This window comes from Notolepis coatsorum (genome assembly GCF_963971535.1).
Source record: "Notolepis coatsorum genome assembly, chromosome: 10".
Classification (NCBI taxonomy): Eukaryota; Metazoa; Chordata; class Actinopteri; order Aulopiformes; family Paralepididae; genus Notolepis; species Notolepis coatsorum.
This window is the reverse complement of record NC_140174.1, coordinates 56,252,413-56,280,116: the sequence shown is the minus strand read 5'-3', so window position 1 is coordinate 56,280,116 and position 27,704 is coordinate 56,252,413. Positions and strand designations below refer to the sequence as shown.

Below are 27,704 nucleotides of genomic sequence, written 5' to 3'. Positions count from 1 at the left end.
TTTATAAATGTAATGAATTTCTTTGCAAAGAAATTAGAAAATACTTTTTCATACATTGTGTGATCCGTAAGAAGAAGAAAAAACACATTTCCAGTAAAAGCTTAATTACTAAAAATTTTACCCAAGATAAATCTACAAATATCTTGCCACAGTTTGAGTATGTCAACATTTCCAGAACAGATGGACAACAGTCTCAGTATGGGAATCACAGAAGGCACAGCTTAAAAAAAATCAATATATATATATATATATATATATATATATATTTTTTTTTAATTTAACAAAGAAAGACCTAACCAAGTAACAGATTAATAAATTAATTTACCCAAAAATAAATTGTCAGTCAACTTTTTTCCAGCATAGATTGCTTACACAACTATTCCAAAAAGCTATTCCATGTGAAACAGAAACAACATTACGTTGAAAAAGAGCATGGATCTTACAACCAGATGGGTCAAAGCACACTTTTCCAATTGGTGAGTCAGCTACATTAGAAGGAACATCAAAAACATCAGATGGTTCAGTCAGTTTTACTGGTTTTCTATAAGACATGCCTACTTTTTAACTATTTATTTAAAAATATAACAATAATTTTAAATAATTATCTATAATTATCCCAAGGTATATCAGTATTTATTCATTAGTTAGTATAATGGCCATTTAAATGTCAACTTTGTCACTCAGTTTTCCATTGTTACTATTCAACATATTTACAAAAACATTTAGCACAAGTCTATTCAATATATATATACACACACACAGAGGTATTTATACAGGAGGTATATAACCTATAATATGGTGAGAAGCAAATATTTATATATCTTACCAGAGCAGCAGGGTTCCACTCACTCAGGAATAATTTTCCAGGGCATTATTGACCAACTTGGAAACCTGTAATGTGTGTTCTAAAAAGTAATTGATCTACATTGCTATCTTACAAGTCAACAGGACAATACATTAACCTGGAACTTTGCAGTTTACTACGGATGTGACCTAATTTTAACTCTTAAACTTGATATAACAGAGCAGACAAAGACTTAAAATTAGATAAAACATTTATTTCTCCAGGAGCCCAAGGTACCCATGTACATGTCAAAATACTTCCCAAAGGTCAGTGAATACCACGATCACAACACCAGAGGGAGCTCCACAAATCATGTTAAACCCAGATTCGGCTCAAACAAGGGACTAAACACGTTTCGCAATTATTCCACATCAATGTGGAACGCCCTACCCAAAGCTGTAAAGGAATGTGAATCACTACCCACTTTCAAAACCACTCTCAAGGAACACCTACGGGAGACTGCAATTCGAAACTGGCCCCTGTAAATGTCCTAACCCAACCCCCTCCAATGTACAGTAATTTACCTAGTATGGTTGTCAATATCCCAATGTACAGTTTTGCTTGTACAGTTGTACAGTGTCCCCAACCCCTCCCTACCCAACCCCCCCCACACAACCCCACCCAACCTCCTCCAATGTACAGTTTTTACGTCAAATGTATATACTCCCTTTTCTGGACTCTTTTTGTATCACAAACAGTACTGTATTTGCAAATCTGGTATGTCATAAATGTATAGATTTAGCAGTACTGTCTATCTGTATGTCATGTATGTCATATATGTCCTGATGAATTGAAAATGGGGGACCCTGATGTAAACAAGACGAAAGTCTTTCTCTGGTCTGCATCCCCTTAACAATTGTGTGTATTGAGCTGTACTGTATTGTACCCATTCTGCAATCTGTTAATAAAGTTATCAATCAATCAAGCAAGTTAATGATATTGATCATGACAAAAACAACTTAGGTGAAGATCCTCTTCACCGCTACACGTTGACTCCCATTAGGTTGACAGGTCTACTGTTGTATCGCTTGGAAATGTCCGCCTCAATCTGGAAAAAACAAGACAATGAATTGATTAAAATACTGACCATGCAGCACTGAACGTACAGTACTTAAAAAGCGAATATATTGCATTTTAGGCTAAATGAAATTAACAAGATGTTTGTTTCTGGGAAGAGTGATGCTTTATATGACTATTTATTTTACAGTATGTTGCTTTTTATCCTCTATTTTTTTTTTTGATATTTAAAGTTTTGTATTTTTCTCAAACAAGACAATACATACATGACAAAACAAGACAAGAAATTATAATAATAACAATAACAACAAGGGGCGAGGGGGGGGGGGGGGGGGGGTTGCAGAGCGTTACAAAGGTTCAGTAGACAAACTTATTCCAGATAGTGATCTAATAAAGTTCAGGGGACCTTGAAGGCCATCGGGCCGATCACTCTCTTGAAGAGACAGAGCAGCCTGTTCCATCGATAGCAAGTCCATGAAGTCCTTGCGCCAGTTCTCCATACTGAAGCAGTTCGGTTTGCGTTCTTTCCAGTTCATTAAAATAATCCGTTTGCATGCTAGAAAAGCCAGTGCTACAGTATTATTTACAATCTTTGCTTGAGCAGTGTCCATTTTTACACCCAATATACACATTATAGGGCAAGGATTAATGTCAATTTGGAGAGTAACTGACAGGTCCTCAGCAATGTCCAACCAAAATGTCCTAACAAGCGGGCAGTGCCACAGCAAGTGCATGAGCGTACCCTCTACTCCACACCTATCCTTATCCTCTATTATTAGTTAAGAGTTAGAGTCCATTGGCTTTCATTTCAATTGAAAATCCGAAGACCAGCAATTAGTACATCGTGTCCCATATGTTACTTATTTTTATAGTGTCCTATATGTTACTATTAGATATTTTTTTATATACACCGTGGGAAGGGGGAAACGCAATTTCATTTCTCTGCATGTCTTGCACATTATGAGGAGCGACAATAAAGCTGACTTTGACCGACTTAATTTACTGATGATAAAGCATTTCTTCTTAATAACTCTTTATAGAATGGATACAATAATACCATTTTCTGGCAAACGTTTTATATAACTTCTTATTTATTTTCAAGATCTTCCACTTTTTGAATTGATTGCTTTGAGTGTCACTTCACTTGACTCCAACCTCTGTTGTAATCAGAGGTTTTATGTTGTATGTTTACAGTGCATTTATACTGGGTTATTGGCAGAGGTTCGATTCAAAGATGTCAAGGCGTAGAAAAGGAGGATGGTTACAACAGGTCTGACCACCACCTCACAACCTCAAGCCAGGTCTGACCACCACCTCACAACCTCAAGCCAGAGCTGACCTGGTATCTGTTCTGTGTAAAGTAAAGACGTCGACTAACAGGTATATATGACCAGCGCCATCAAGCCTAAATTAATCAATATCGAATCACAATCAAAATATGCAAGTTGAAATAGATCCGAATCAAATCAGGTAACCGGTGGCGATGCCTGGCCCTACCTGTTTCTGGAGCTCGCGGGTGCGTCCGGCCACCAGGTCAACGCGTGGCTCCAGCTTGGCCTGCTCCTCTAGGGCTTCTTGTCTCTTCTCAGCCAGCGTGGCACGCTTCAGCACCAGGATGTCTGCCTGCTTCAACTTCTGTCTCAGCATCTCTGACACACGCTCAACATACCTAGACAAACACACAACGTTTTACATAGTGCCCTTGGGTTATTATGAGTTTCAACCTTGTTTTAAAAAATCACCTTTTCTATGATCCATCAAGCACTAAAGAAATCTATGTGACACCCTTACCATCTTGGAGAATCCTGGGTTGCTATATTTCATGGTAGAATGAGTGTAGTTAATACAAACCTTCGCCGGAGACTATGGTGAGTCTGAGGGAGCAGGCACCACCAAGCTCTATGAGCCTATTTGTATTTATTTATTACCCAGGGACAATAAGCTGGCGTGTCATATAATAATACCGTGGAGAGGCCTGGATCATGAAGAGGTGCTGCATCCTCAGGTTGGTCAGCCGCTCCAGAAGGTGGCGCACTTCTGACAACATCTCCTCGACGCGCTCACGGGTTTGGCTCTGGATGATGGACGGGGCGAGCTGGAACTGGCTCATAGCTACCACATCTCCCTCCTCTCCCATCTCGCTCAGCCGCTGGGCCAGGAAGACCTCCAGCTACACAACACATAAGACATGGATCAGTGTGCCCTGGGTGGCGATCTGGATGGATGTTACTGGATGCCCAGTTACTTCTGCCCCGTAAACCTCTGCTCCGTTACCTCTGCCCAGTTACTTCTTCCCCGTTACCTCAACCCACTTGCTGTACCCCGTCTATACTTATAGACTATTTTAATGTTGCTTCTCTCGGACCAACTTTGTTTGCAACAGTTAGAAGAGGGCGGGGTTTGAGATAGGTCCATTGCACATCTAACCATCCTGTCAAGGGGATCTTTTCCCTTGAATTACCCTCTCCAAGCTGTCTTCCATTTATTCTCCTATTAGGGTTTTGTGGGAGTTCTTCCTCGTCTTCGCTGAGGGTTAAGGTCAGAGTGGTGTCGTTTCATTGTAGTGTGGGCCTTTCAGACATGCAACTGTGATTCAGGTTTATCTATACAAATTAACTTGACTTGTCTCATAAACTCTCTTTCTTTCTTTATGCCTTGGAGACACCTTGAGGGGTAGACCCACCCCTAAAAGAAGTAATTTCTACTGGGTCTGCTGACAAAAGTGATACTAATTTAAGTATGGTAATTTAAAAAAGGTCCTTCTTAACCTTCTACGTGTCAATGGCGCTCCAAATCAATACACATTAAGCCACGGACCCCCGTTCAATAAACCTTGACCTCTGGGAAGATTTGTAATGTTAGATACGATTGAAGTCCAGAATTCTATAGCCGTCTGTACTGTAGCTGAGCAGATAACAGTGGAGAAAGTGAAACCTAAGATCAGAATAGTCACGTTAATATATGTGTGAAAGAAATAGTCCCCCTGGAACCCCCCCAAGGACCCCCGGGGTGAGAAACACTAACACAGTTGGAGGTCAAATAAGTCATCACATATAAACTATGTATATTTAAACCACATCAGTGCATCCTTCGGTTATCAACCCGATTCATTACCTCCATTAGTTCATCAATGAACTGGCTGCGAGACTGCGGGTTCTCCAGAACAGTCAAGGCATCCTCACCCCTCGCCACGCCATCAGGACCTAGGGGGTTAACACATACGTCCCTTATATAATACAAATGTTTCTTCCACTCAGCTGTAAGAGATGCAGTGGACCATCAGAATGGTGATGGTGGATGTTAAAGCCTCTTACAGTCTGTGCCCACATCTACGACTTCGATTTCCACCGCAGTCGCTTCATCTCCCCAGTCGATATCGCCCGTGTCCTGGTGAGACGTGTCATAATGCCGCATTTACACTTGACCACATCAGCACCTCAAGAAACTCAAATATTTCCTCAACTTATTTTCAACTGTAATAGGTTCAACTCTGTATAGCACCTTTTATACAATACTTGCATGTAAAATTTGACATGCCGGAAAATGCAGTGAAAATAGACAGAATAAAAGCAGTGCAATAAAATAGCTCTCATTTACAATGCAATAATCACAGTGTGGATGAGTCTAAGTGGCAGAATGTATTAAAAAGCTATGGTGAAGAGATATGTTTTTAGCTTACTTTTGAAAATATTTTGTTAGCTAACCTCCCTAATGTCCATAGGGAAGGTGTTCCATAGCTTCGGTGCGCTATTAGCAAAGGTTCACTAGTTGTCTGCTCCGGAAATCACATGTCCTCACAACAGAACAATAGGATTCTGGAATTTTTCTTTTATTATTATTAAATAAAAACAAAACACAAAATGCCCCTTTAACTGGTCATTATTGTAAAGGTAGACACATCCTTGTCATGGGTACTGAACTGAGGTATGTTGTTAACTGAAGAAGGGAGAATCTGCATACCATATACTCTAATATAAACCTTTATTGAAACGCTAAAAGCCGACCATAAGGAGGATTCTCCGTTCTTCGTCGTTATTGAAAATTTGAATTTATTCCTAATGGGCCAGCCTGGTAAAATGAAGATGGCAAATACAACATGTTATGTACCTCTGAGCCGGGCTCCTGAGTTATGCCCCAGTCCACTCCGTCCTCAACCTGGATCCCAAAATTAATTTCCTCTACCCCTGTTCCACCACTCAAGTCACCCCAGTCAATCTGAGAAAAAAATTAAAATTATATATATAATATAAAATTAAAAAGACAACACAAATCAGTTGTGTATTTGACAGCTAATATGCATCGTGCAGGACTCAACTTTGGACATGATGAGAATTTATCCATGTCTCAGATTATCAAAGTTAAATAAGTTTAGCATTTTAAGTGAATAGAATAGAACGTTATTATCCAAACACAGCTGGAAAATCTTCTTTGGCCTCACTCCAGGCACAATGGAAAAACATTTTGGATGATTCGATTTAAAAATAATAGAGACAATATACAGTATGGCTGGGCAATATACAGACATTAATCTTTTTTCATCTGTTATTTGTGTTTTTTTAAATTTTTATAATATTTATTTTTATTTTTACATGAATGATAACAATGTTGTTGTCTAAATGCAAGATTTAAAATGTCTCACATATTGATGTACAAAATATTTGAGAAGAATGTAAATTGAAAGTGACAATTTCAGTTTGATACTGTACCATAATTCCCCATTATGATTATATTATATGATGAACTTCAGTTGGATTAACTAACGTGAATCTCCACTTCTAAGCAGATATTGTAACTAGGGATGTCCGATATTATCGGCCGACCGATATTATCGGCCGATATCGGCAGTAAAATGTGATATCGGAAAATATCGGTATCGGTAAAAAAAAAAAAAAAAAAAATAACAATTTTTTTTTTTTTTTTTTTTTTTAACATTTATTTAACCTTTATTTACCCAGGCAAGCAAGTAAGAACCAATTCTTATTTTATTTATTGTCAAAAGTATGCATGTTGGTTTAAAATGTTCATTTTTACTTTTTTAATGATCATATTTTGCACAGATAATGCTTACATTTAGAAAGCCTTTTGAATGCATCCAGTGAAATTATTAGTTACCTGAAATTATTCCGTTTTTTGGGGGGGAAACCCTGCATATATCGGTATCGGTTGATATCGGTATCGGTATCGGTATCGGAAATTGGAGTTGGACAATATCGGAATATCGGTATCGGTAAAAAAGCCAATATCGAGCATCCCTAATTGTAACATACAGTATGTCAATATAGAAAAAAAGCCCTTCTGACTATTGTACCCAGGTTGTGCCACCCAGCCCTACTGCACACATTGGAAATGGTATAATCGTAAATAAACTCTACACGTCTATTCTGGGAAGCCTGATAAATACAGGCTCTGATATATTGAGATGCAAACCGACCGTTTCCTCAGTGACCATATCAGGAGGCGCCTCCTCCAGAACGGGCCTCTCAACGACACTGGGCTCCTCCCCTGTCCTCCACTCGTAGGACGTCGTGTTGCCCCTCTTCTGGGCAAAGGTCACAATAGGCAGGACCGGCTCAGACCTGGGAATGAAGACATGATGGTGACTCACTTAACTAAAGAAAGAAAAGAGTCCATGCAGAGTAGCTTACTGGTTCTAAGCATATAGGTCAGAAGTTATAAGAAGGGGGGGGGCATGTCAACATGATGGGAAATGCGCTTACCATCCTCTACGCAGTGGTTCCCAAAGTCGGGGTCGCGACCCAAAGGTGGGCCGCGAGCAGCCACTGGTGGGCCGCGAGACGATTAAAAAAAATAAAAAATAAAAATAAAAAAAAAATGTTTTTTTTATTTTTTTATTTTTTTATTTAAATTTTTTTTTGTCAGGCCACTGAACTTAGAAGCAGGCCAGGACAGTGTTTCTAGTTGTATTCTAAAATTCTATTATATTGTATTCTAAAATGTGACTATATGGTTTTATATTAACTTAATAAATAAACAAAAACGAAAAATCTACTTATTTCAACGAACATTTCAAACTAAATAACAGATTATGCACATAAAACGCTGAAAACAACCAAAGCAACAATAGTATTTTAATGAGGCTATTATTATCATTATTATTTTGCAACAAGTTAGCCCTTTCATAAATAGCACATATAAATGAATAACTAACTTGAACTAACTTAATAGGATTGAAGTGATATTTGGCTTAAAAAATCGGTCACCTAAAAAAAATAAAAGAAAAAAAGCCTGACGATGTGCATTGGGCCGCGGCTCTCTGACGCCTTATTTTCTGGGCCCTGGCCTGAAAAGTTTGGGAACCCCTGCTCTACAGAGCCAGACAAGAAGATAGATACCAATTTCCTCTGTGCATTCAGTAGACAGCACAAATTAATGTAAGCGGATATGGACCACTAGCCGAGCTTAAAACTCTGGGAGAGGCGTATTTGGCCAACAGCTATGCTAGCTGGTCCGTATCCACTTACATTAATTTGTGCTAAGCTAGGCTAGCTTGCAATCAGATGTCTTTCTACTGGATGGAAATTTGGTATCCATCTTCTTCTCTGGAGAAGACAGTAAGCGCATTTCACATAATGTTGGACAAGGTGGAGGCAGAAACATCAGACGGTTGCCTCCGCCATTAAAACATGTTAATGCAGCTTATATCGAGGCAGACAGCCAAACACAACAAATACAATTAAAATAAGGAGCATTTATTCATGTTTTCATGCGTTTTGCATTCAAAGTATTGTGACACTTGGGTATCTGAATAATACCTGGAACTAGTTTGTTGTTTGTTGTCATCAGCTAGAAAGATAATGTTATGCTAGCAGGCATTACGGTCATTAGCATTGCACGAGATTAGCAAACAGTGAATATGATTGAACAGTATTTTTTAAACACAAAGCTTAGGTAGCTATCTAGCCAATGATTCCCCCCCAGTCTGTCAGCAGCAGATTCAAGTAGCAAGTTGTGTGGTACTTTATCGCCACCCTGTGGTGTTCTGAGGACAAGGCAGATGAAGGCTTGATATACAGTAGTAGACCACCGTCACTCAAGTCACTGCACTTCCATCCAGTCATTAATATGCCAATAAACCAAATGGACTACCCACCCAGCCCAGATATTCATTGAGAAACAACTTGCTACTGGAATCTGCTGTTGCCTAACAGTCAGTGACAGTACATACAACATATTTCATTGTGAATTCTTTCTTTTAGACAACTGGATAGCTACCTAAGCTTTGTGTTAAAACATACTGTTAGATCATATTCACTGTTTGCTAAACTTAGGCAGCGCTAGCAACCGTAATGCCTGCTGGCATAACATTAGCTTGCAGGTAGCTTGCTAGCGGGTCCACACTATGCAGTCAATGCATTAATTTAGAATGGTGATCAAACATTTTGGTTGGAATTACGTAGGTTTCCATTATCGACTTTTAAAATTGGACACCTACCAACCAATCAGAACAGAGTATTCACCCAGGCCATGGTATAAGGAGTAATAATCTTTACAGTATGCCGAGCTGTGCTGAGATGGCCTGGTTACACCTGGATGATAGATTTATGCAGCAAGTGACATGGTGATAAAGAAGTGGATGGTGACATGGTGAGGACTTCACACAGTGGAGTTCAGTTCTCCAGGGTAGCAGTATAAAAAGGGACCTGGAGATACACATTATCCCTGTCCTGTGTGGAAACCCTGTATTAAGGCTGGATGATACACCTGAAAATGTACAGATATTATGAATCTTCTATCAATCTAATTGTGCCCATATGTACAACCAATGACACATGCTGACAAAACAAACATTACAAACATGTTGACAGTAAACACCAGTTTTGTTTGGAATTCAATTTCATGATGGAAAGAAAGCCAATAGCAACAGCAATGACCACTAATCACCAATAGATGTTGCCAAAATAAAATAGAAAATGAGGATCTTACGGATTACCACTTTAAATCGCTTTGGATAAAAGCGACAGCTAAATGACTAAATGTAAATGTTAAATATCAGTCAATACAGAGTGCCGACTGCTTTTACTGAACAACAGTATTACACACTTAGAACATTCGTTTAGGGTCACTGGACGAAAATAACAGGGACAAAATAAATGTTTTGCCCTTAGAGAGAACGAACATGCTTCCATGTACCAGAAACGCAGCAGAACAAGTGGCTTTGCTTTAATTTCCGACATGTTCCACTGGTATTGGATTTCAGTATTGAGAGAATTCTCTTGATACTAATACCCTGCTTTAGCCTGGTATCGTCAGCCAGACATCTAATACCAGTATTGGTATCGGTGTACACCACTGATTATTATCAAGCCAACCCATGGATACTAATACACTGTATAATGTAAAAAATACATGTACGTCAGTGGGAGGGGAAACCCACAGCTGATGTTTTGGGAATACAAGCGTTGTGCAAGACATGGATGTTATGCATCTCCATAGTTCAGACATGGGTCTATATACTCACCACTCACAGACAAAGTTTGTGAACGCTGTGTAAAGTTGGATCTGCTCCTCCAGTCTGGCTACGTCCCTCCCTACTTCCCCAAGAACCGTCGGTAGATCCTTCACCAGGGCCTGCAGCTCCCGGGCAACATTCTCCCCCTGGCAGAGAGAAAGTTAATACAAAATAAAGAAATAAAAAAAGTATAGGTTCAGAGGGTATAAGGGGTGCATTCTGGGAAACCGGGGGTGTCGTTATTATTTACATACATCAGCTACCGTTTACGTCGATCGTCTCTGCACTTTATGCATGAACATTTATGTTGGGAAGTAAAGGGAATAACTCGACCACCAAGGGCCTACCTGGAAGAGGTAGAGAACCTGTCACAGTGGTGTCAGGAGAACTGCCTCTCCCTGAACGTCAGCAAAACAAAAGAGATGATTGTGGACTTCAGGAGGTCGGGGGTCAAGGACTACAGCCCCCTCAGCATCGACGGGGCACCGGTTGAGAGAGTGAACAGTTTCAAGTACCTCGGAGCCCACATATCCGAGGACTTGACATGGACCACACACATTGACAGTGTTGTGAAGAAGGCACGACAACGCCTCTACTTCCTCAGGCGCCTAAGGAAGTTCCAAGTCAGTCAGAAGATCCTTAGGAACTTCTACTCATGTACAATAGAGAGCATCCTGACCGGCAACATCACCTCCTGGTTTGGGAATAGCACTGCACAAGACCGTAGCAGACTACAAAGAGTGACACGTTCAGCCGAACGCACAATTGGAGGGGGGCTTCCCACCCTCCAGAACATTTACAACAAGCGGTGCAAGGGGAAGGCTAAGAGAATTATTAAGGACTCGAGCCACCCGAACAACTGCCTCTTTGAACTGCTGCGGTCAGGCAAGCGATACCGGAGTCTTAAGGCGAGCACAGAAAGACTCAGAAGAAGCTTCTATCCCCAGGCCATCAGGCTGCTAAACGAACAATAATCGCTAAACGAACAATAATCACTATGCAACAACCATCAAATGCACACAGCACACACACCCACACACTCACTCAAACAAACAACACACTGCAGCACCCACTCTCCACACTTTAGATCACACAAACACACTTACACTTTATATTTATTGATAAAGGATTTGCACTACAACTCGTACACCTACTGTGAATTGTACCTAAATTGCACCTCGTCCCATTTCTCCATTTCTGCCTTGCACTATATAGTATTGTATATTAGTACACTGCACAGTATTGTATATTGTATGGTAACTACGTCTATTCTGCATCGAACATTGTACATATGTCTAAACTGAACACTGTGACCTCTTTCTTTTACTTCTAATTTTACTATGTTTTTATTTCATACTTATCTTGTCTTGCACAGTCTCTGGAGCGCAACAGTAAGAAGCATTTTGTACAAAAGTATTCTGTACTTCTGTATGACAACTATTAAAGAAACTTGAAACTTGCCGTCTCATCCTTCCTGCACTCCCACCAATATGATGATATCCTGGTATGGTGTTATTTAACTAGTCTGTGTGATGTCGTCTAGAACCACATGTACCCCTTCTTGCCTCAGATTGAATCCCTCCTACTTTGACCACTCTTCTGACCATATTGGTCATCTACCGGCCACCCAAACCAAACCCAGCATTTATTCCCGAAATACATGACCTCCTAACCACTCTCTGCACTACATCTGCAAACATGGTAAATCTCGGTGACATTAACATTCATGTCGACACCCCCTCATGTCACTCTGCATCAGAGTTTTTACAAATGCTGGACAGTGTCAACCTGACACAGCATGTGCACGTCCCCACACACGACAGGGGGCACACACTTGACCTGGTTATTTCCGACCTTGCTGCCCCTATTAACAGCGATAACAACGATAATTCTCGGTATTTCATGCCAACCGTTCAGTGCCAACGACGAGAAATCTCGTTATTAATCGTAATATTTTCTTATTAGCGATTTCCATTCATTTTTCATCAATCTAGCCTCACATTACCACTAGCACTCTGAGCTCGAACAGGGAAAATACCGCCCCCTATCGTCTCCCGGATGGTAATGCACCCTTTGGATTGGACTGAATGAAAACGCATGAATGAATGAATGAATGAAAACTTTATTTAACAGATTGCAGAATGGGTACAATACAGTACGGCTCAATACATACAATTGTTAAGGGGATGCAGACCTGAGAAAGACGTTTGTCTTGTTTCCATCAGGGTCCCCCATTTTCAATTCATATAGACATTTATGACATACACAACATACATGACATTTATGGCATAGGGACATATAGGTATTTAGTACAGATACATTTGTGACATAAACGGTATTCAAATATACAGTACTGTTACCCCTAGATCCTGACAGAGTATATACATATGATGGGGAGGGGACTGTACATTAGGAGGGGGTGGGTGGGTTGGAGAGAAATATACATACGGCGGGGAGGGAATATATACATGCGGTGGGGAGGAGACTGTCTATTAGGAGGTGCTGGGGGTTTTGGGCATTTACGGTGGCCAGTTTGGAATTGCAGCCTCCCGTAGGTGCTCTTTAAGAGCGGTTTTGAATGTGGGTAGGGATTCACATTCCTTTACAGCTTTGGGTAGGGCGTTCCACATTGTTGTGGCATAATTGCGAAACGTGTTTAGTCCCTTGTTTGAGCCGAATCTGGGTTTAACATGATTTGTTGAGCTTCCTCTGGTGTAGTGGTTGTGGTATTCACCGACCTTTGGGAAGTATTTTGACATGTACATGGGTACCCCGGTCGTATAGTGTATCTTGTAGACCAGGCCCATTGCAAGTTGCTGTACTCTGTCGTAGGGCTGGGCGATATAACGATAACGATAAATATCGCGATATATTTTAATAATCGATATCGAATATCGAAATTTAAAAAATCGAAAAATCGTTTTTTTTTTTTTTTTTTTTTTTTTTTTACCTGCAACAGGGCAGTTTTAAAACCAGAGACAGTGGACAGACTTGTCTTTCTTGCCTGCAACTTAAAGTAATGGCTTTGCTTGTCCAAATGACAATACTGACCAAATTCAGATTTATTTTTCTCTTGTCCATTTATTTTGTTTGCTTTCTAATTTAAAATACATTTTGAAACCGTCTGTACACAGTAGGCTATGTGTGCTAGCAGAACTTGACTCCAGTCACGAGTCACAGTGCACATGTGCGGTGGTTTGTCCACCAAAAAAGCGCCAAAAGATCGAAAATAAACTAGCAGAGTCAGAACTGTTCAACTCCTCTGGAGCCACAGCCAGCAGAGAAGCCGGTTTACTTTAGCTTTTAAACCAGCTGCAGCCTGAGAACTGGAGTGTGAGGGGATGTACAGTAACACTAAAGATGGCGGCAATGACAAAGAATGGCTGCAAAATAAACATACATCTGTTGTTAAAAAAAAAAAAAAAAAAAAAAAAACTTTAATTTTTTTTTTTATACTTATAACAATTCGATAATTATCGATATCGAGAAATAAAATAAAATTATCATATCGTTATCGCGATATGATTTTTTTCCATATCGCCCAGCCCTACTCTGTCGTCTACTCTAAGCCATCCTAGGTTGTCAAAGTGGGCAGGGGTGAGGTGGGTTCTGGGGTTCAGGTCAAGTAGTAGTCTGACCAGTTTGTTTTGTGATGTTTGTAATTTTGTTTTAAGCGCCTTTGAGGTGCTTTGGTACCATGAGGTGCACGCATAGTCGTAGTACCCTTGAATGAGTGCTCCTGCCAGAGTCTTCAGGGTATTCTTGTTTACCAGAGAGGAGATCCGGTACAAGAATCTAGTTCGTTGGTTGACTTTTTTTATTACATTGGATGCCATTTTGTCACAGGAAAGATTTGCCTCTAGGATGGAACCCAGGTAGGTAATTTCGTCTTTCCTTGTGACAATATTGTCACCCACTGTAACTGAGAAGCCGTCGGTCTTGCTGAGTTTGTTATTTGAACCGAAGAGAATGGACTCTGTTTTGCCCATGTGTAATGATAGTTTGTTATCAGCGAGCCATATGCAGATTTTGCCTAGTTCCGAGCTGAGGGTTTTTTCAACCTGCAACTTGTTCTTGTCAGAGACCAGCAGGGCTGAGTCGTCCGCAAACAGGAACAAGTTGCAGTCACAGGCTGACGACATGTCATTTGCATAAATTAGGAAGAGTAGCGGTCCTAGTATGCTTCCTTGTGGAACACCACAGCTCACTGTGAGGGGGGGGGATAGAGTACCGTTTACCTCTACCATCTGTTCTCTCCCCTCCAGGTAGGATTGCATCCAGCTCACTGATAAGCTATCAAAACCAATTGCTTTTAGCTTGTCCATCAGAATGGAGTGATTGACAGTGTTGAAGGCCTTTTGTAGGTCCAGCATGACCATGCCGCAGTATTTGCCCGCGTCCACCTCTTGTTTGATGTGGTGGTTCAAATAGAGGAGGCATGCGTCAGTGGAGTGGGACGTTCTGAAGCCAGATTGGAATTCGTAGATTAGATTTTTTTCCGCCAGGTACTTTTCGACCTGTTCGTAGACTATTTTCTCCATGACTTTCGAGATGGAGGTAAGAATAGAAACAGGGCGGTAGTTGCCTGGGTCTAATTTGCTGCCCTTTTTGTGCAGAGGGGTCACTCTCGCAATTTTGAAGTCCTTGGGGACGTGTCCCTGTTTTATAGAGAGGTTTATTATGTGTGTGATGACTGGGGTGATGGCGGCTGCTGCGTCTCTGAGGAATTTGGAGGGGATGTTGTCATGGCCAGTGGCCTTGTTAGGTTGGAGGGCGCTAAATTTTTTGAGTAGCTCATCGGTTGTTACCATTTCAAGTTTGAAGTCATCTTTGTGGACCCCTAGGTTTTTGTAGTATGCTACTATGTGTTCTACCCCATAATGCCCTGAGTGGGAGGGTAGTTTGTTTACCAGTGTTGTGGCTATGTTTGTGAAGATGATGTTTAAGTAATTGGCTACATCCAGCTTGTCTGTGATGAGCGTGTTGTCCGTCTTTATGTTTATGTTTGAGAATCTGGTTTTAAGTTTTTTACTGCAGCCTAGTTGATTATTGAGTAATTTCCAAAGTTCGTGGGGTTTGTTTTTGTTTCTCAGTTTTGTCGTTTATGAAATTTCTTTTTGCTGTTCTGATCATGGTGTTTACGTCATTTCTTAGTCTGTTTCTTTGAATTTGTAGTTCAACCACGTGGGCTTGGAGTTCACTGTTTGAGCTTTTGGAAAGCTTTGTCTGACTTTTATGAAGTTCAGAGCATTTTTTGTCTCTGGTTTTCATAGCGGCCAGTATTTCAGTGTGCATCCATGGCTCAGCGCGATTTTTAACCCTGGTGGTTCTTAGGGGTGCCATGTTGTTGAGTATTGCTGTGAATTTGGTTTTGAATCCAAGCCATGTTTCTTCAACCTGTGTACCACTGAGTTCATCTGACCAGTCCAAGCTCCCCAGTTCTAGGTTAAAGGCCTCTCTAGAGTAAGTTTTGAGGTCTCTAGATGCGACTGTTTTGTGACAGCCGGCCTTCTGTTTTAGCTTTTTGCGGGTACAGAAAATCATATAATTATCACTTAACCCGCATGCTATCACCCCTTTATTGGAGATCATGGATTTGTCAGAGGTCAAAATGAGGTCAATGGTGGTTTGTGTCAAATCACATACCCTTGTGGGTTGGGTGATTAGCTGGCTGAAACCGTGCAGACCGTGCATGGGGAAAAGAAAATCCGGAATCCACATTTTACTTGTCAGGCATGTAATCCGAGCCGATTACAGTCTTTGTGGTCCCTCAGAACAGCGTGGAATATGTGTTTAAAGCACCCAGCGTTGGATCAATAAACGCGATCGATATTTGGAATGGCGATCAGGAATTGGAATAATCTTTTTGGAGAACATCTGATCTGAGGTAAGGAATCTATTTTACCAGTCTTGGGGTAATCAGAGTTTTTTTTCACAGATATATCAACGTGTCCCATATGTGTGTATGTGTGTGTGTGTGCTGATCAGGAAATAAGATAATCGATTTTTCAGCCCGCTTCTCTAGCGTGCATAAGTACACAATATACTATCGATAATCTAGCGTTTATTTGAAAACGATTAATAAATAAATAGGCCGAAAAATGATTTTTTTGTGTATTCCAGTAAAGGGCGATTCCTGCAGAATCACTTATTTTGTCTGGAAATTTCCCAAAACGAGCGTTTTTCAAAATGGTATAAAACGGAAATGTACCGATTAAAAAACCCCGGAGAGTCAGCATTGCCTTGGCTCGGGCTGATCGCTATACTAACTCGTTTGGCTGAGTTAGGGGGAGGGGAGCCGTGGGTGGGTCCTGGGCGTTGTGGACAGTGACCCCTACAGTTCGGTCGGGGCGCCTGCTCAGCGAAGGTAGGATCTGGTGAGAGGTAGTGCGGCCTCCCACACGTTACACTCTCCCAGTGAGAATCTGCGCGGCCAGGCTGGCTGCCGGCTGGCTGCACATGCGTCGGAGGAAAGCATGTGGCAGTCTCCGGCCTCTTGGACCAACAGTAGGGGAAAGTGCGCAACAACCGGGAAGGGGGTTGGGAATTGGCATAACGACTAACAGTGGGATGGGAGAAAAATCGGAAAAAAGGAGGGGGAAAAAGATAATAAAAAAAAATAAAAAAAATCCGTTTCGACAATGTTGACTGCAAGCAAGTCATTGATAAGCGACGGGCGTATTAGACACAGCCATCATTTAAGATATAGTTTATGTGTTCGCAAATGTGCTCGCCCTCTCATTGAATAGAGCGTTGGCACTCAAGCGCTAAATCGTGCGCCCCCTGCTGGCACTCAAAGTGTTAACAACCTGTGTGTATACGACCCGGGCATGTCGGATCACATGGCCGTTTCCATGGAGATGCTGTCCCCCCCCATTCAAAGCCCAAGTGCCAGATCTGCTTCAGAAATATAAAAAACATCAACCTGGACGCTCTGGCCTTGGATCTTCAACATCTTCCCCCTTCTGCCCTCTCCTCAGCCAGTGACCCAGTAGGCTACTACAACAAAGCCCTGAGTGGCCTCCTGGATGTTCACGCCCCCGTGAAATCTAAGATGGTCACGTTCTCACGCTCTGCCCCCTGGTTCACCAGCGAGCTGAGAGAGATGAAGGTGGCTGGCCGTGTCCTCGAGCGGCGCCTCACCGTGCACAGAGAGGCCTACAGAGAGCACCAAAAGGCCTACTCCAAAGCCCTTAAGGACGCTCGGTCACAGTTCTACTCCAACATCATCAACAATAGCCCCGGCAATTCTAAACAGCTTTTTTCCACCATACACCACCTCCTCAAACCCCAAACCCAGGCACACAGAGAGACCACTGAGAAGCGGTGTAATGACTTCATGTAATTTTTCACAGCCAAAGTTGAGGGCATCCGCTCCCTCCTCTTCTTCACCTGCTCCACCTGCTGTCCTACAGCCTGAAGTCTCCCAGCTCCTCCGCTGTTTCAGTGACACCACGCAGCGTGAGGTCGAGCTCATCATCGGGAGGATGAAGTCATCCACGTGTGCCCTGGATCCCCTCCCCACAGCCCTGGTGAAAGCCAACATCTGCACTATTGGTCCCCTAATGACCAGCACCATCAACCTCTGCTTGCAGGCTGGCCACGTTCCGCCTTCTCTCAAAACTGCCATCATTACCCCCCTCCTGAAGAAACTCACCTTGGACCCAGAGGCCCTCGTCAACTACCGGCCCATCTCCAACCTCCCATTCCTCTACAAGGTGCTGGAGAAGGTAGTTGCGGAGCAGCTCCAAGCACACCTCAGAGACAACAACATCTTCGAGAAGTTCCAGTCTGGGTTCCGCTCTGCGCACAGCACAGACAGCCCTGGTCAGGGTCACCAACGATCTTCTGATGGCGGCGGATGCTGGAACCCCATCCATTCTGGTCCTTCTCGACCTATCGGCAGCCTAGCCCTTGGCTTGTTCCAGTCCCTCTTGGCTGGTGCAACATCCTCCAACCACCCCGTCACCTGCGGTGTCCCCCAGGGATCCGTCCTCGGCCCCCTGCTTTTCACCCTGTACATGCTCCCCCTCGGCCGCATCATCAGCCGGCATCCACTGTTATGCTGACGACACCCAGCTGTATATCCGGATTACACCATCTTCACCTTTTTATGTTCTTCCATTTCATTGGTTGTTTTATTAATTTTAATTGTTTTATTCATTTAACTTTTTATCTTTATCTCCTGTAGCACTTTGAGATTTTCACAAATATAAAGTGCGGTACAAATTGAATTTATTATTATTATTATAAGCTCAGAATTTTGGACCACTAGTCACATTTCCTACTTTCCACACTACTTACCAATTATGTTGTTGATCGAGAGTCCTTTCTCAGTACAATCCATGCTGCTCTTCATACCGTATGACCCTCAGCCCTGGCTGTTAGCCACAAAACGAATGACAAATATCCACTGAAACCTACTGTTGGTGCAGTGTGTGAATTAGGTTTTTAGCATTTCAGGGCTTGTACAGATTGGAGTGTGGCGTAGTTTGTGGCTAACTAGCCCGGGCTAGTATGAAGAACAGCAAGGGTTATGCTGAGAAAGGCCCCTGCTGATTGAGACCTTATTGGCAAGTAGGAAATAATATTTTTAAAACTTTACCCTTTAACATTCTCCTACAGAAAAACCTTCCATGGGGCGCCCGAGTGGCGCACCGCATACAGCACTACGGTGCAACACGGCCGACCCGGGTTCGACTCCCGGACCCGGTGATCTTTGCCGAATGTCTTCCCCGGTCTATCTACCATTCCTCCTCTCTCTCTCTCTCTCTCTCTCTACCGGACTGCCCGGTAGCAAAAATCAATAAAAACCTACAAAAACATAATTTGTCCGAAAGGACAAGTAACATTTAAGAAAAACCTTCCATATAAAGTTATAATTTTGAGCACTGAGCACCTTTTCTCCCTGTGTGTGTGTGTGTGTGTGTGATTGCACACCTACCGTGATACCGTACTGCTTGCAGGCAGTATAGTAGCGTTCCCTCAGGTCTGCGGCTGAGCTCTGACACTCCACCTCCCGTCGGCTCAGATCCTGCTGCAGCTGCTGGGCCTTGGCCACCTGCTTCCTCAGAGCCGGAGCTTCATAGCTCACACTGCGAAACAGCAGGCTGGCCACCTCCGCTGAGCCACACAACAGGATTGATTGATTGAAAACTTTATTAACAGATTGCAGAATGGGTACAATACAGTACAGCTCAATACACACAATTGTTAACACTTTGAGTGCCACGCCGGGTTTTCCTTTTTACCCCCTTGATGCCACCATCCACTCCCAATGTTAACGTTAATATCGCCTAATCTATGTTTAAAATTATGGCTATGTGTCTAATCTGCCCGTCGCTTATCAAAGACTCATTTTCCAGTCAACATTGGCAAGGCAGATTGTATTTTTATCGCTTCATTTCCGTTTGATAGCATTTTGAAAATCACCCGTTTTCAGAGGAAAAACAACACATTCTATGATAATCGCCTTTTACTGGAATATTCCAGAACATTGTCATTTGTCGGCCTATTTATGAATAGTTTTCAAATAAACGATAGTATATGTGTGCGCACGCACGCTCGTGCCGTGCGCTGATAATCGCTTCTGTTATTTCCTCATGGCTTTTACAGTCAAAACAGCTATATCACATATAGTGGAAACGCTTATATCTCCGTGAAAACGAGTCTGATTATCCTAACACTGATAACATAGCTTCCTTACCTGAGGTCAGATGGTATCCAAATGGTTTATTCCAATTTCCGATCGCCATTAGAAAAAATCGATAAATGTATTGATCAACCGTGTATACAGTAGATTAGAACACATGATCCGCGCGGCTCAGAGGCTCCAGAATGAACTCTGGTAGACCCCGGCTGCATCAGTGAGAAGTAAAATGTGGAGTCAGAAATCCGTTCTCCCATTCACTTTCATTGAGTCCATTCCAAAAGGGTGATTTACCATCTGGGAGACGATAGGGGGCGCTTTTTTCAGATCTGAGCGCCGGCGGTCCCTGGATCTCCAACGGTAGGCTCGCGTGATGCAATATGATTTCAGATCGCTAAAAAAATAAATAAAAAAAATACCCGAGAATAGCCGTGACGTGGCACTAAACGGTCGGGGCGTAAACCCGAATATTCTCGGGCGTGGCACTCAAAGTGTTAAGGGGATGCAGACCAGAGAAAGACTTTCGTCTTGTTTACATCAGGGTCCCCCATTTTCAATTCATCAGGACATATATGACATACATGTAGGGATGGGTACCTTTCACATTTGAACCGATACCGGTACCTGTGAATCGATACCGGTACCCAACGGTACCTTTTTTCTGTACTTTAGTCTCAAGAAATTAAATGTACCTACTACCTCAGTCGTGAAAAAAAAAATCCAAACTTCAAATAACTACAATTTCGACAGTTTTCGGCTTGCCATTGCTCCGACTGCTTTGTTGTTGAATCAAGTCAAATCCTAGGTAAGCATATATTGTGCGTGTGAACGTTGACATGAAAATAAAAAAGGCAAAAAAAATTAAAAAACTTCTTTTTTTTCTTTTTTTTTGTATCTCACTTGAATCGATACTCGGTAAGTAAGTAAGTAAGTAAGTAAGTATTTATAAAGCACCTTTCATACATGTCATGTAGCTCAAAGTGCTGTACACAATTATAGGCATATATAACGATAAAAGCAATAAAGTCATAGTGATCAGTTAAGATCAATGTTTAAAAAAAAAATAATAATAATAATAATAGTAACGTAAAAATGAAAATAACGTAAAAACAGTCATTTGCTTACCAGTTTGGGAGAACAGGTCCGCACAAACATTTCCGCTCAGTGGCAACCGGAAGTGCACTAAACCAGTGCACTTGTATGGTAGGTAGCAATGTTTAGGTCTTATAATGCTAGTGTAGTTACGTTTTTATCAGTGGTCATAGTTGGGTCCATAGTGCTTTACCAAGTCCCATGGATCCATCAGTGGCCGTGTATTGTGTGCGTATGTACCCGTTCGCTCATGTGGTCAGTGGCCAGAGTTGTAGTCGGTAGTACCGACGTGTTTCGGTTCGGTACCTCAAAAGTACCGAATTCGGTACCCATCCCTACATACATGACATACAGATAGGACAGTAGACAGGAGGGTTGAACCACAGTCAATACTCAAGGAATAATGGTACTCAGAGGCTTAATTGACCTACCGTAAAAAACTTCAATTAATAGCCCAGGCTTTCATTTGCTTCAGTCATTGAATACAACCGGCCTATATTTGGCACAAGTCTATAAGGGACCGGCCTAGAATTCCTTTTGTATAAAACTCTTGCTCTGCAAAGGTGGGAAATACTATCAAATTGTTTATTTAAAACCAGTAAGTATGCATCAAATAACATATAAATTATGAATAAATTTGATCTCGCTCCGAGAGAGAGCAGTTGAGAGTCCACCCTTGACCCTCCAAATCACAACTTAGAGGAGACAGTGGCTCGGGAGGTAGAGCAGTCGTCTGGTAATCGGGAGGTTCCCGGTTCGATTCCCGGGCAGCGTGTCGAAGTGTCCTTGAGCAAGACACTTAACCCCTAATTGCATGCTTGCCTCTGCCGTCGGTGTGTGAATGTGTGAGGACCAAATTGTAAAGCGCTTTGGATAAAAGCGCTATATAAATGCAGCCATTTACAACTGTTGCTTTGTTTGTCAGAGGAAAGCAACAGTTATGATTATAGTATCAAGAAAAGAGGGCAGAGTTTGAGATAGGTCAATTTGCAGTGAGAGCTTCAGGGTTTCTCAGATTCATATTCAAGAAGTTATACTGAAGTTCCATATAGCTCAGAGGGAAGTTAGTGGTATTTATGCAATTAGGTGGTTGTGCCTCTACAACCGCTTTGGAGGTCACCCTGCATATAGTGTGTCTCAGAATTCAATATGTGCCTACAATCTCGCTGTAATTAGTCCTAGACACCAAATTGTTGTTTTCTTGGCCAACTAATTATCAAAGCCAAGTTGGATTTAGTGTTCTGGACAAGAATGATAATAATTACACTAATAACAATAATTATTATAGATATGCTTCATTGAGGCGCATGGTTAAAAGCTATACTTACCTAGGTACGCATTATCTGCCTCATAGAGGGACACTATTTCCTGCCAGTCCTGTAATAATAAAACAGAAGATGGAGAATATTTTATATTTTTAGGATTTCTAGGACATATCGTTTTTGCAATGTCTCGACGACATTGAAAATGAGGGTGAACTCAATTGTCGTCGAGAATAAATAAAGGTTGATGATGCTCTCCGGTAAGAGATTTTGTTGTTTAACAAATATCTGGTAGCACTCCACTCCACTGAATTGTTCCCATCTCCCATGAATTCTTTGTTCATCATCCAGTAAACTGTAGTTATCCGGTAGCATGATAGTCACTCACACTGAACTCGTTTGTATTTCAGAAAACATCTCTGTGAGCCTGTCAGTACCACCTCACCATCATCCTCTGAGAAGAGTATCTGCCGAAGATGTTTTTAGAGGAAGCCTCCGTTCCCCTCAGTATCTCTACTATCCTCAGGCAGTGGAAGTAGTGAATGTCTAGCAACAGAAGGACACAAACAGCGTTCTAGTTCATCAGCAACTGCAAGATACTGGTTTAAATTGTAATCAGTAACATAAGCCATTGGATGACACTAACTCTGTAACATATTCGGTTTACTTTCAATCATTTGTGAATTACTTTCGCCTATAGAATCTTTGGGATCTAAACAGATTATATTTACAGTTATTATCCAGTGTGTGTTTTTAAGGGACCTACAGGAGCCAGACAAAAGCTGTTTGATCTCGTCGTTCTCTGGCATGTCCTGGATGGCAGCGTTGATCTTCTCCCGAATCGTCATGACCGCACTCTGCCATTTTAGATTGCAGTGCCGCCGGTCCACCAGCCAGTCTGTCAACAGAGAAAGGATTCATTATAGTGTACCCAGGTATGAAGCCAAAGCATGAATACTTTAATCACGGGAGACAATATGTATGAGAAGCCATGAGCATGGGAAATTTGTGAAAGTTGTGGTAAAGTCATATTGTAAAAAGTAAGTCATGCGTTACTCTTGTTTTTCCTCACATAAAATGAAAGCCTTACTTCACTTTATTTACAAAACCTTACCCAAGAGCTTGCTGGTTTGTATGTCGATGGGTAGACTTTTAAGATTCTGTTGAGATAAGGTAAAAAAAATCATTGCATTTTACACTGAGTCATATATTATGGTTTGCAGGACAGGCCACACATTATGCTGTAGTTGAGTGTGTGCTTAGCTAGCTATGATCAACACAGAACAGTGATGGGAAAAGTTGAGTGCAACATCTGTGTGGCGTTGGACATCTTACGCTACCGTTATAAGCAACTAGTACAGTAGGCAGTCTGTCGTACTCGTGTGATAGGAAGTAAGCAAAATAAATTTGGAAAAAAATACAAGAAAGTGCATCATTATAGGTTGACACTTTCACAGTGTTTGACAACAGTAAGTTGCTAGTAGTATAGCGAGCTGACTGCTAATTGACAAACAGAAGAACCATTATGCTGAAGCCTACGTGACGTTACAAATGAATGAGCACGAATCATTTTCATCTTACCTCCATCGTGTCTTCAATTGTTAAAAGTTAACGTTTCTCCAACTTTTTAACGCCGCATTATAATTTTAGTCCAGGTATAATGAGCTACAGTTACTATAGCATTCACTGTTTACACATTTTGACACGTTATAAGAACGAGAGCCAATATAAAGACGAGATGTTCAGTCCTTGCAATATACAGCCAATAAGATCCTACAATACTAAAGGCTGGTGTCTCATTGGTGGCGTTCCGTTTGAGTGAAAAGTCTGAAGTTAACCAATAGAGGGCAGTGTGTACCCTCACAACAGAGGCCTTGATTGATTGATTGATTGATTGAAAACTTTATTAACAGATTGCAGAATGGGTACAATACAATACAGTACAGCTCAATACACACAATTGTTAAGGGGATGCAGACCAGAGAAAGACTTTCGTCTTGTTTACATCAGGGTCCCCCATTTTCAATTCATCAGGACATATATGACATACATGACATACAGATAGTCAGTACTGCTACATCTATACATTTATGACATACCAGATTTGCAAATACAGTACTGTTTGTGATACAGAAGGAGTCAAGAAAAGGGAGTATATACATTTGACGTAGAAACTGTACATTGGAGGAGGTTGGGTGGGGGCCCGGGGGGTTGGGTACATTGGGATATTGACAACCATACTGGGTAATTTACATTGGAGGTGGTTGGGGGGGGGGGGGGGGCACACTGTATAAACAAGTAAAACTGTACATTGAGGGGGGGGGGGGGGAGGAGACACTGTACAAACAAACAAAATTGTACATTGGACTATTGACAAAACCATACTAGGTAAATGACTGTACATTGGAGGGGGTTGGGTTAGGATATTTACAGTGGCCAGTGTTGAATTGCAGTCTCCCGTAGGTGTCCCTTGAGAGAGGTTTTGAAAGTGGGTAGTGATCCACATTCCTTTACAGCTTTGGGTAGGGCGTTCCACATTGATGTGGCATAATTGCGAAACGTGTTTAGTCCCTTGTTTGAGCCGAATCTGGGTTTAACATGATTTGTGGAGCTCCCTCTGGTGTTGTGATCGTGGTATTCACTGACCTTTGGGAAGTATTTTGACATGTACATGGGTACCTTGGTCGTGTAGTGTATCTTGTAGACCAGGCCCATTGCAAGTTGCTGTACTCTGTCGTCTACTCTAAGCCATCCTAGGTTGTCAAAGTGGGCAGGGGTGAGGTGGGTTCTAGGAGTAAGGTCAAGCAGTAGTCTGACCAGTTTGTTTTGAGATGTTTGTAATTTTGTTTTTAGCGCCTTTGAGGTGCTTTGGTACCATGAGGTGCAAGCATAGTCGTAGTACCCTTGAATGAGTGCTCCTGCCAGAGTCTTCAGGGTATTCTTGTTTACCAGTGAGGAGATCCGGTACAAGAATCAAGTTCGTTGGTTGACTTTTTTTATTACATTGGATGCCATTTTGTCACAGGAAAGATTTGCCTCTAGGATGGAACCCAGGTAGGTAATTTCTTCTTTCCTTGTGACAATATTGTCACCCACTGTAACTGAGAAGCCGTCGGTCTTGCTGAGTTTGTTATTTGAACCGAAGAGAATGGACTCTGTTTTGCCTATGTGTAATGATAGTTTGTTATCAGCGAGCCATATGCAGATTTTGCCTAGTTCCGAGCTGAGGGTTTTTTCAACCTGTAACTTGTTCTTGTCAGAGACCAGCAGGGCTGAGTCGTCCGCAAACAGGAACAAGTTGCAGTCACAAGCTGACGACATGTCATTTGCATAAATTAGGAACAGTAGCGGTCCTAGTATGCTTCCTTGTGGAACACCACAGCTCACTGTGAGGGGGGGGGGGGATAGGGTACCGTTTAACTCCACCATCTGTTCTCTCCCCTCCAGATAGGATTGCATCCATCTCACTGATGAACTATCAAAACCAATTGCTTTTAGCTTGTCAATCAGAATGGAGTGATTGACAGTGTCGAAAGCCTTTTGGAGGTCCAGCATGACCATGCCGCAGTATTTGCCCACGTCCACCTCTTGTTTGATGTGGTTGTTCAAATAGAGAAGGCATGTAAGTGGAGTGGGATGTTCTGAAGCCAGATTGGAATTCGTAGATTAGATTTTTTTCCGCAAGGTACTTTTTGACCTGTTCGTAGACAATTTTTCCCATGACTTTCGAAATGGAGGTAAGAAAACACTGGAAAAGCATGCTATAACTATTTTACTGTACTTGTTTTCGATTCGTTTTTGCCTAGAATTTTGATTCCACCTGAGCCCCGTTCCTTGTACGTGGCTAACTGAGTCAGCCGGATAATTTTCAGGATAACTTAACGGTTCCACGAAGCAAGTTTGGCAAAATCACTATAGCAACACATCCATAAACTTGAACCTGCTCCAGCGCAGGCTAACTGAAGTTAGCTGGATAAGCTTGACACTCCCTCTGGAAAAATGGCAGCTCCCTTCCTCAGAGATCCCATTGATGAAGGAGCAATATTAGTCAGATTAGTGCTTTACAGGGAGAGAGTTCTTCGAGATCGCCAAGATCCGTTATTACATCATGATGACTTCCTATATACGAGTGCTATCGATTCCGCCGACAAGGAATAATTTAAAGGTCCCCTATTGTAAAAATGGCCTTTTCCAGTGTTTTGAATTGTTTTCAAGCAATGTGGGGTTGTACCAACACTGAGAAAATGTGAAATCTGTGCAGTTTCTGCTGTTCAGCTGTGACAAAAACTCTCCCTACTGAAATAAGCAATTCAGAATTGACTGGATCTGTGACGTGTAAGAGGGGCTGACCAATCACTGTTAAGTTAAGCTAATATCTGCATACCCCAGCCCCTACTGTGGTTGTAGTCACCGCCCACAATCAAGTGCAGGTGTAAGCAAGTGCAACTGAAGTTCAACGGTGATTCGAGTAAGTTAGCATAGCGTTAAAATGATGAGCAAAACGGGCAAGACATGTGCTGTTTCTGGCTGCCAGGCAGCGAATACGTCCTTGCACTCGTTTCCTAATGATATCGTGCGCCGCAAGCAATGGGCAAAGTTCGTTTTGGGAGACCCCCCAACTGCTGTCCCAACTTTTCATAGTCGGGTGTGTACCGCAAATTTGAGCAAAGACGACATTGAGAATCAAGGACTTTATAATGCTGGGGTGATTTCCAGGCTGTTGCTAAAGAAGGGAGCTGTACCAAGTCTCCGGGACCCCGAAAGAAAGTATCGAATCAGTAAGTACATACGTCGTAATTAGCTTATTAGCCAGCTAGCTAACTAATTGATGTAGATAGGGGTTTAATTATATTACATAATGAATTGAATAGGAAAAAAACACAGTAGGACCTCGTTCATTCATCCGTTACCAATTGTGGACCTTTAAGAGATCCATGTTGTAGAATAAAGCCTTTATTGGTCAGCCTGTAAATGAAGGTGCACAAGAAATAAGAATTTCAGTTCAGTTACAATTCATGCCAAAGCTCACAAATACTTTAGGCACAGCTTTACATGGTTACACTTACATCCAGCTGCCAATCAAGCAATGCAATCTCCTTGTGAATCTTCCTCATTTTGAGCTGGCGGTAAGCGATTTCTGTCCTCAAGTACCGCTTGTACAGAGTCCGCACATCTTCATGGTCGTTCTGAAAAAAAAGAAAAGAAAAGCATTCATAACGTTGTTCAGTGTGCTGGTCAGATGCCAACTAAACTCGGGGGGGGGGGGGGGGGGAGGCATTTTATTTTGAAAGTGGTATTAAATTAGAACTCACCTCCCCATCCCCAGTTCCAGCAGAGTAAGAGGGGCCAGGCTCCACCTCCCCATCCCCA

The 27,704-nt window shown here is 42.0% G+C and overlaps 1 protein-coding gene across 1 annotated transcript; it reads right to left on the bottom strand.

Annotated features, from left to right (window-relative positions):
• Positions 1–1,477: 1,477 nt before the first annotated feature.
• On the bottom strand, positions 1,478–24,052 carry cdk5rap3 (CDK5 regulatory subunit associated protein 3). The gene is made up of 14 exons (XM_084322735.1): positions 23,916–24,052; positions 23,449–23,494; positions 23,101–23,232; positions 22,780–22,880; positions 22,401–22,449; positions 19,276–19,454; positions 10,341–10,477; positions 7,293–7,437; positions 5,969–6,076; positions 5,176–5,248; positions 4,976–5,064; positions 3,826–4,031; positions 3,359–3,530; positions 1,478–1,892 (listed from the first exon to the last, which is right to left on the bottom strand). Exons 1-14 carry the CDS (start codon positions 23,919–23,921, stop codon positions 1,827–1,829), a joined length of 1,509 nt encoding a protein of 502 aa, XP_084178861.1. The 5' UTR covers positions 23,922–24,052; the 3' UTR covers positions 1,478–1,826.
• Positions 24,053–27,704: the final 3,652 nt, after the last annotated feature.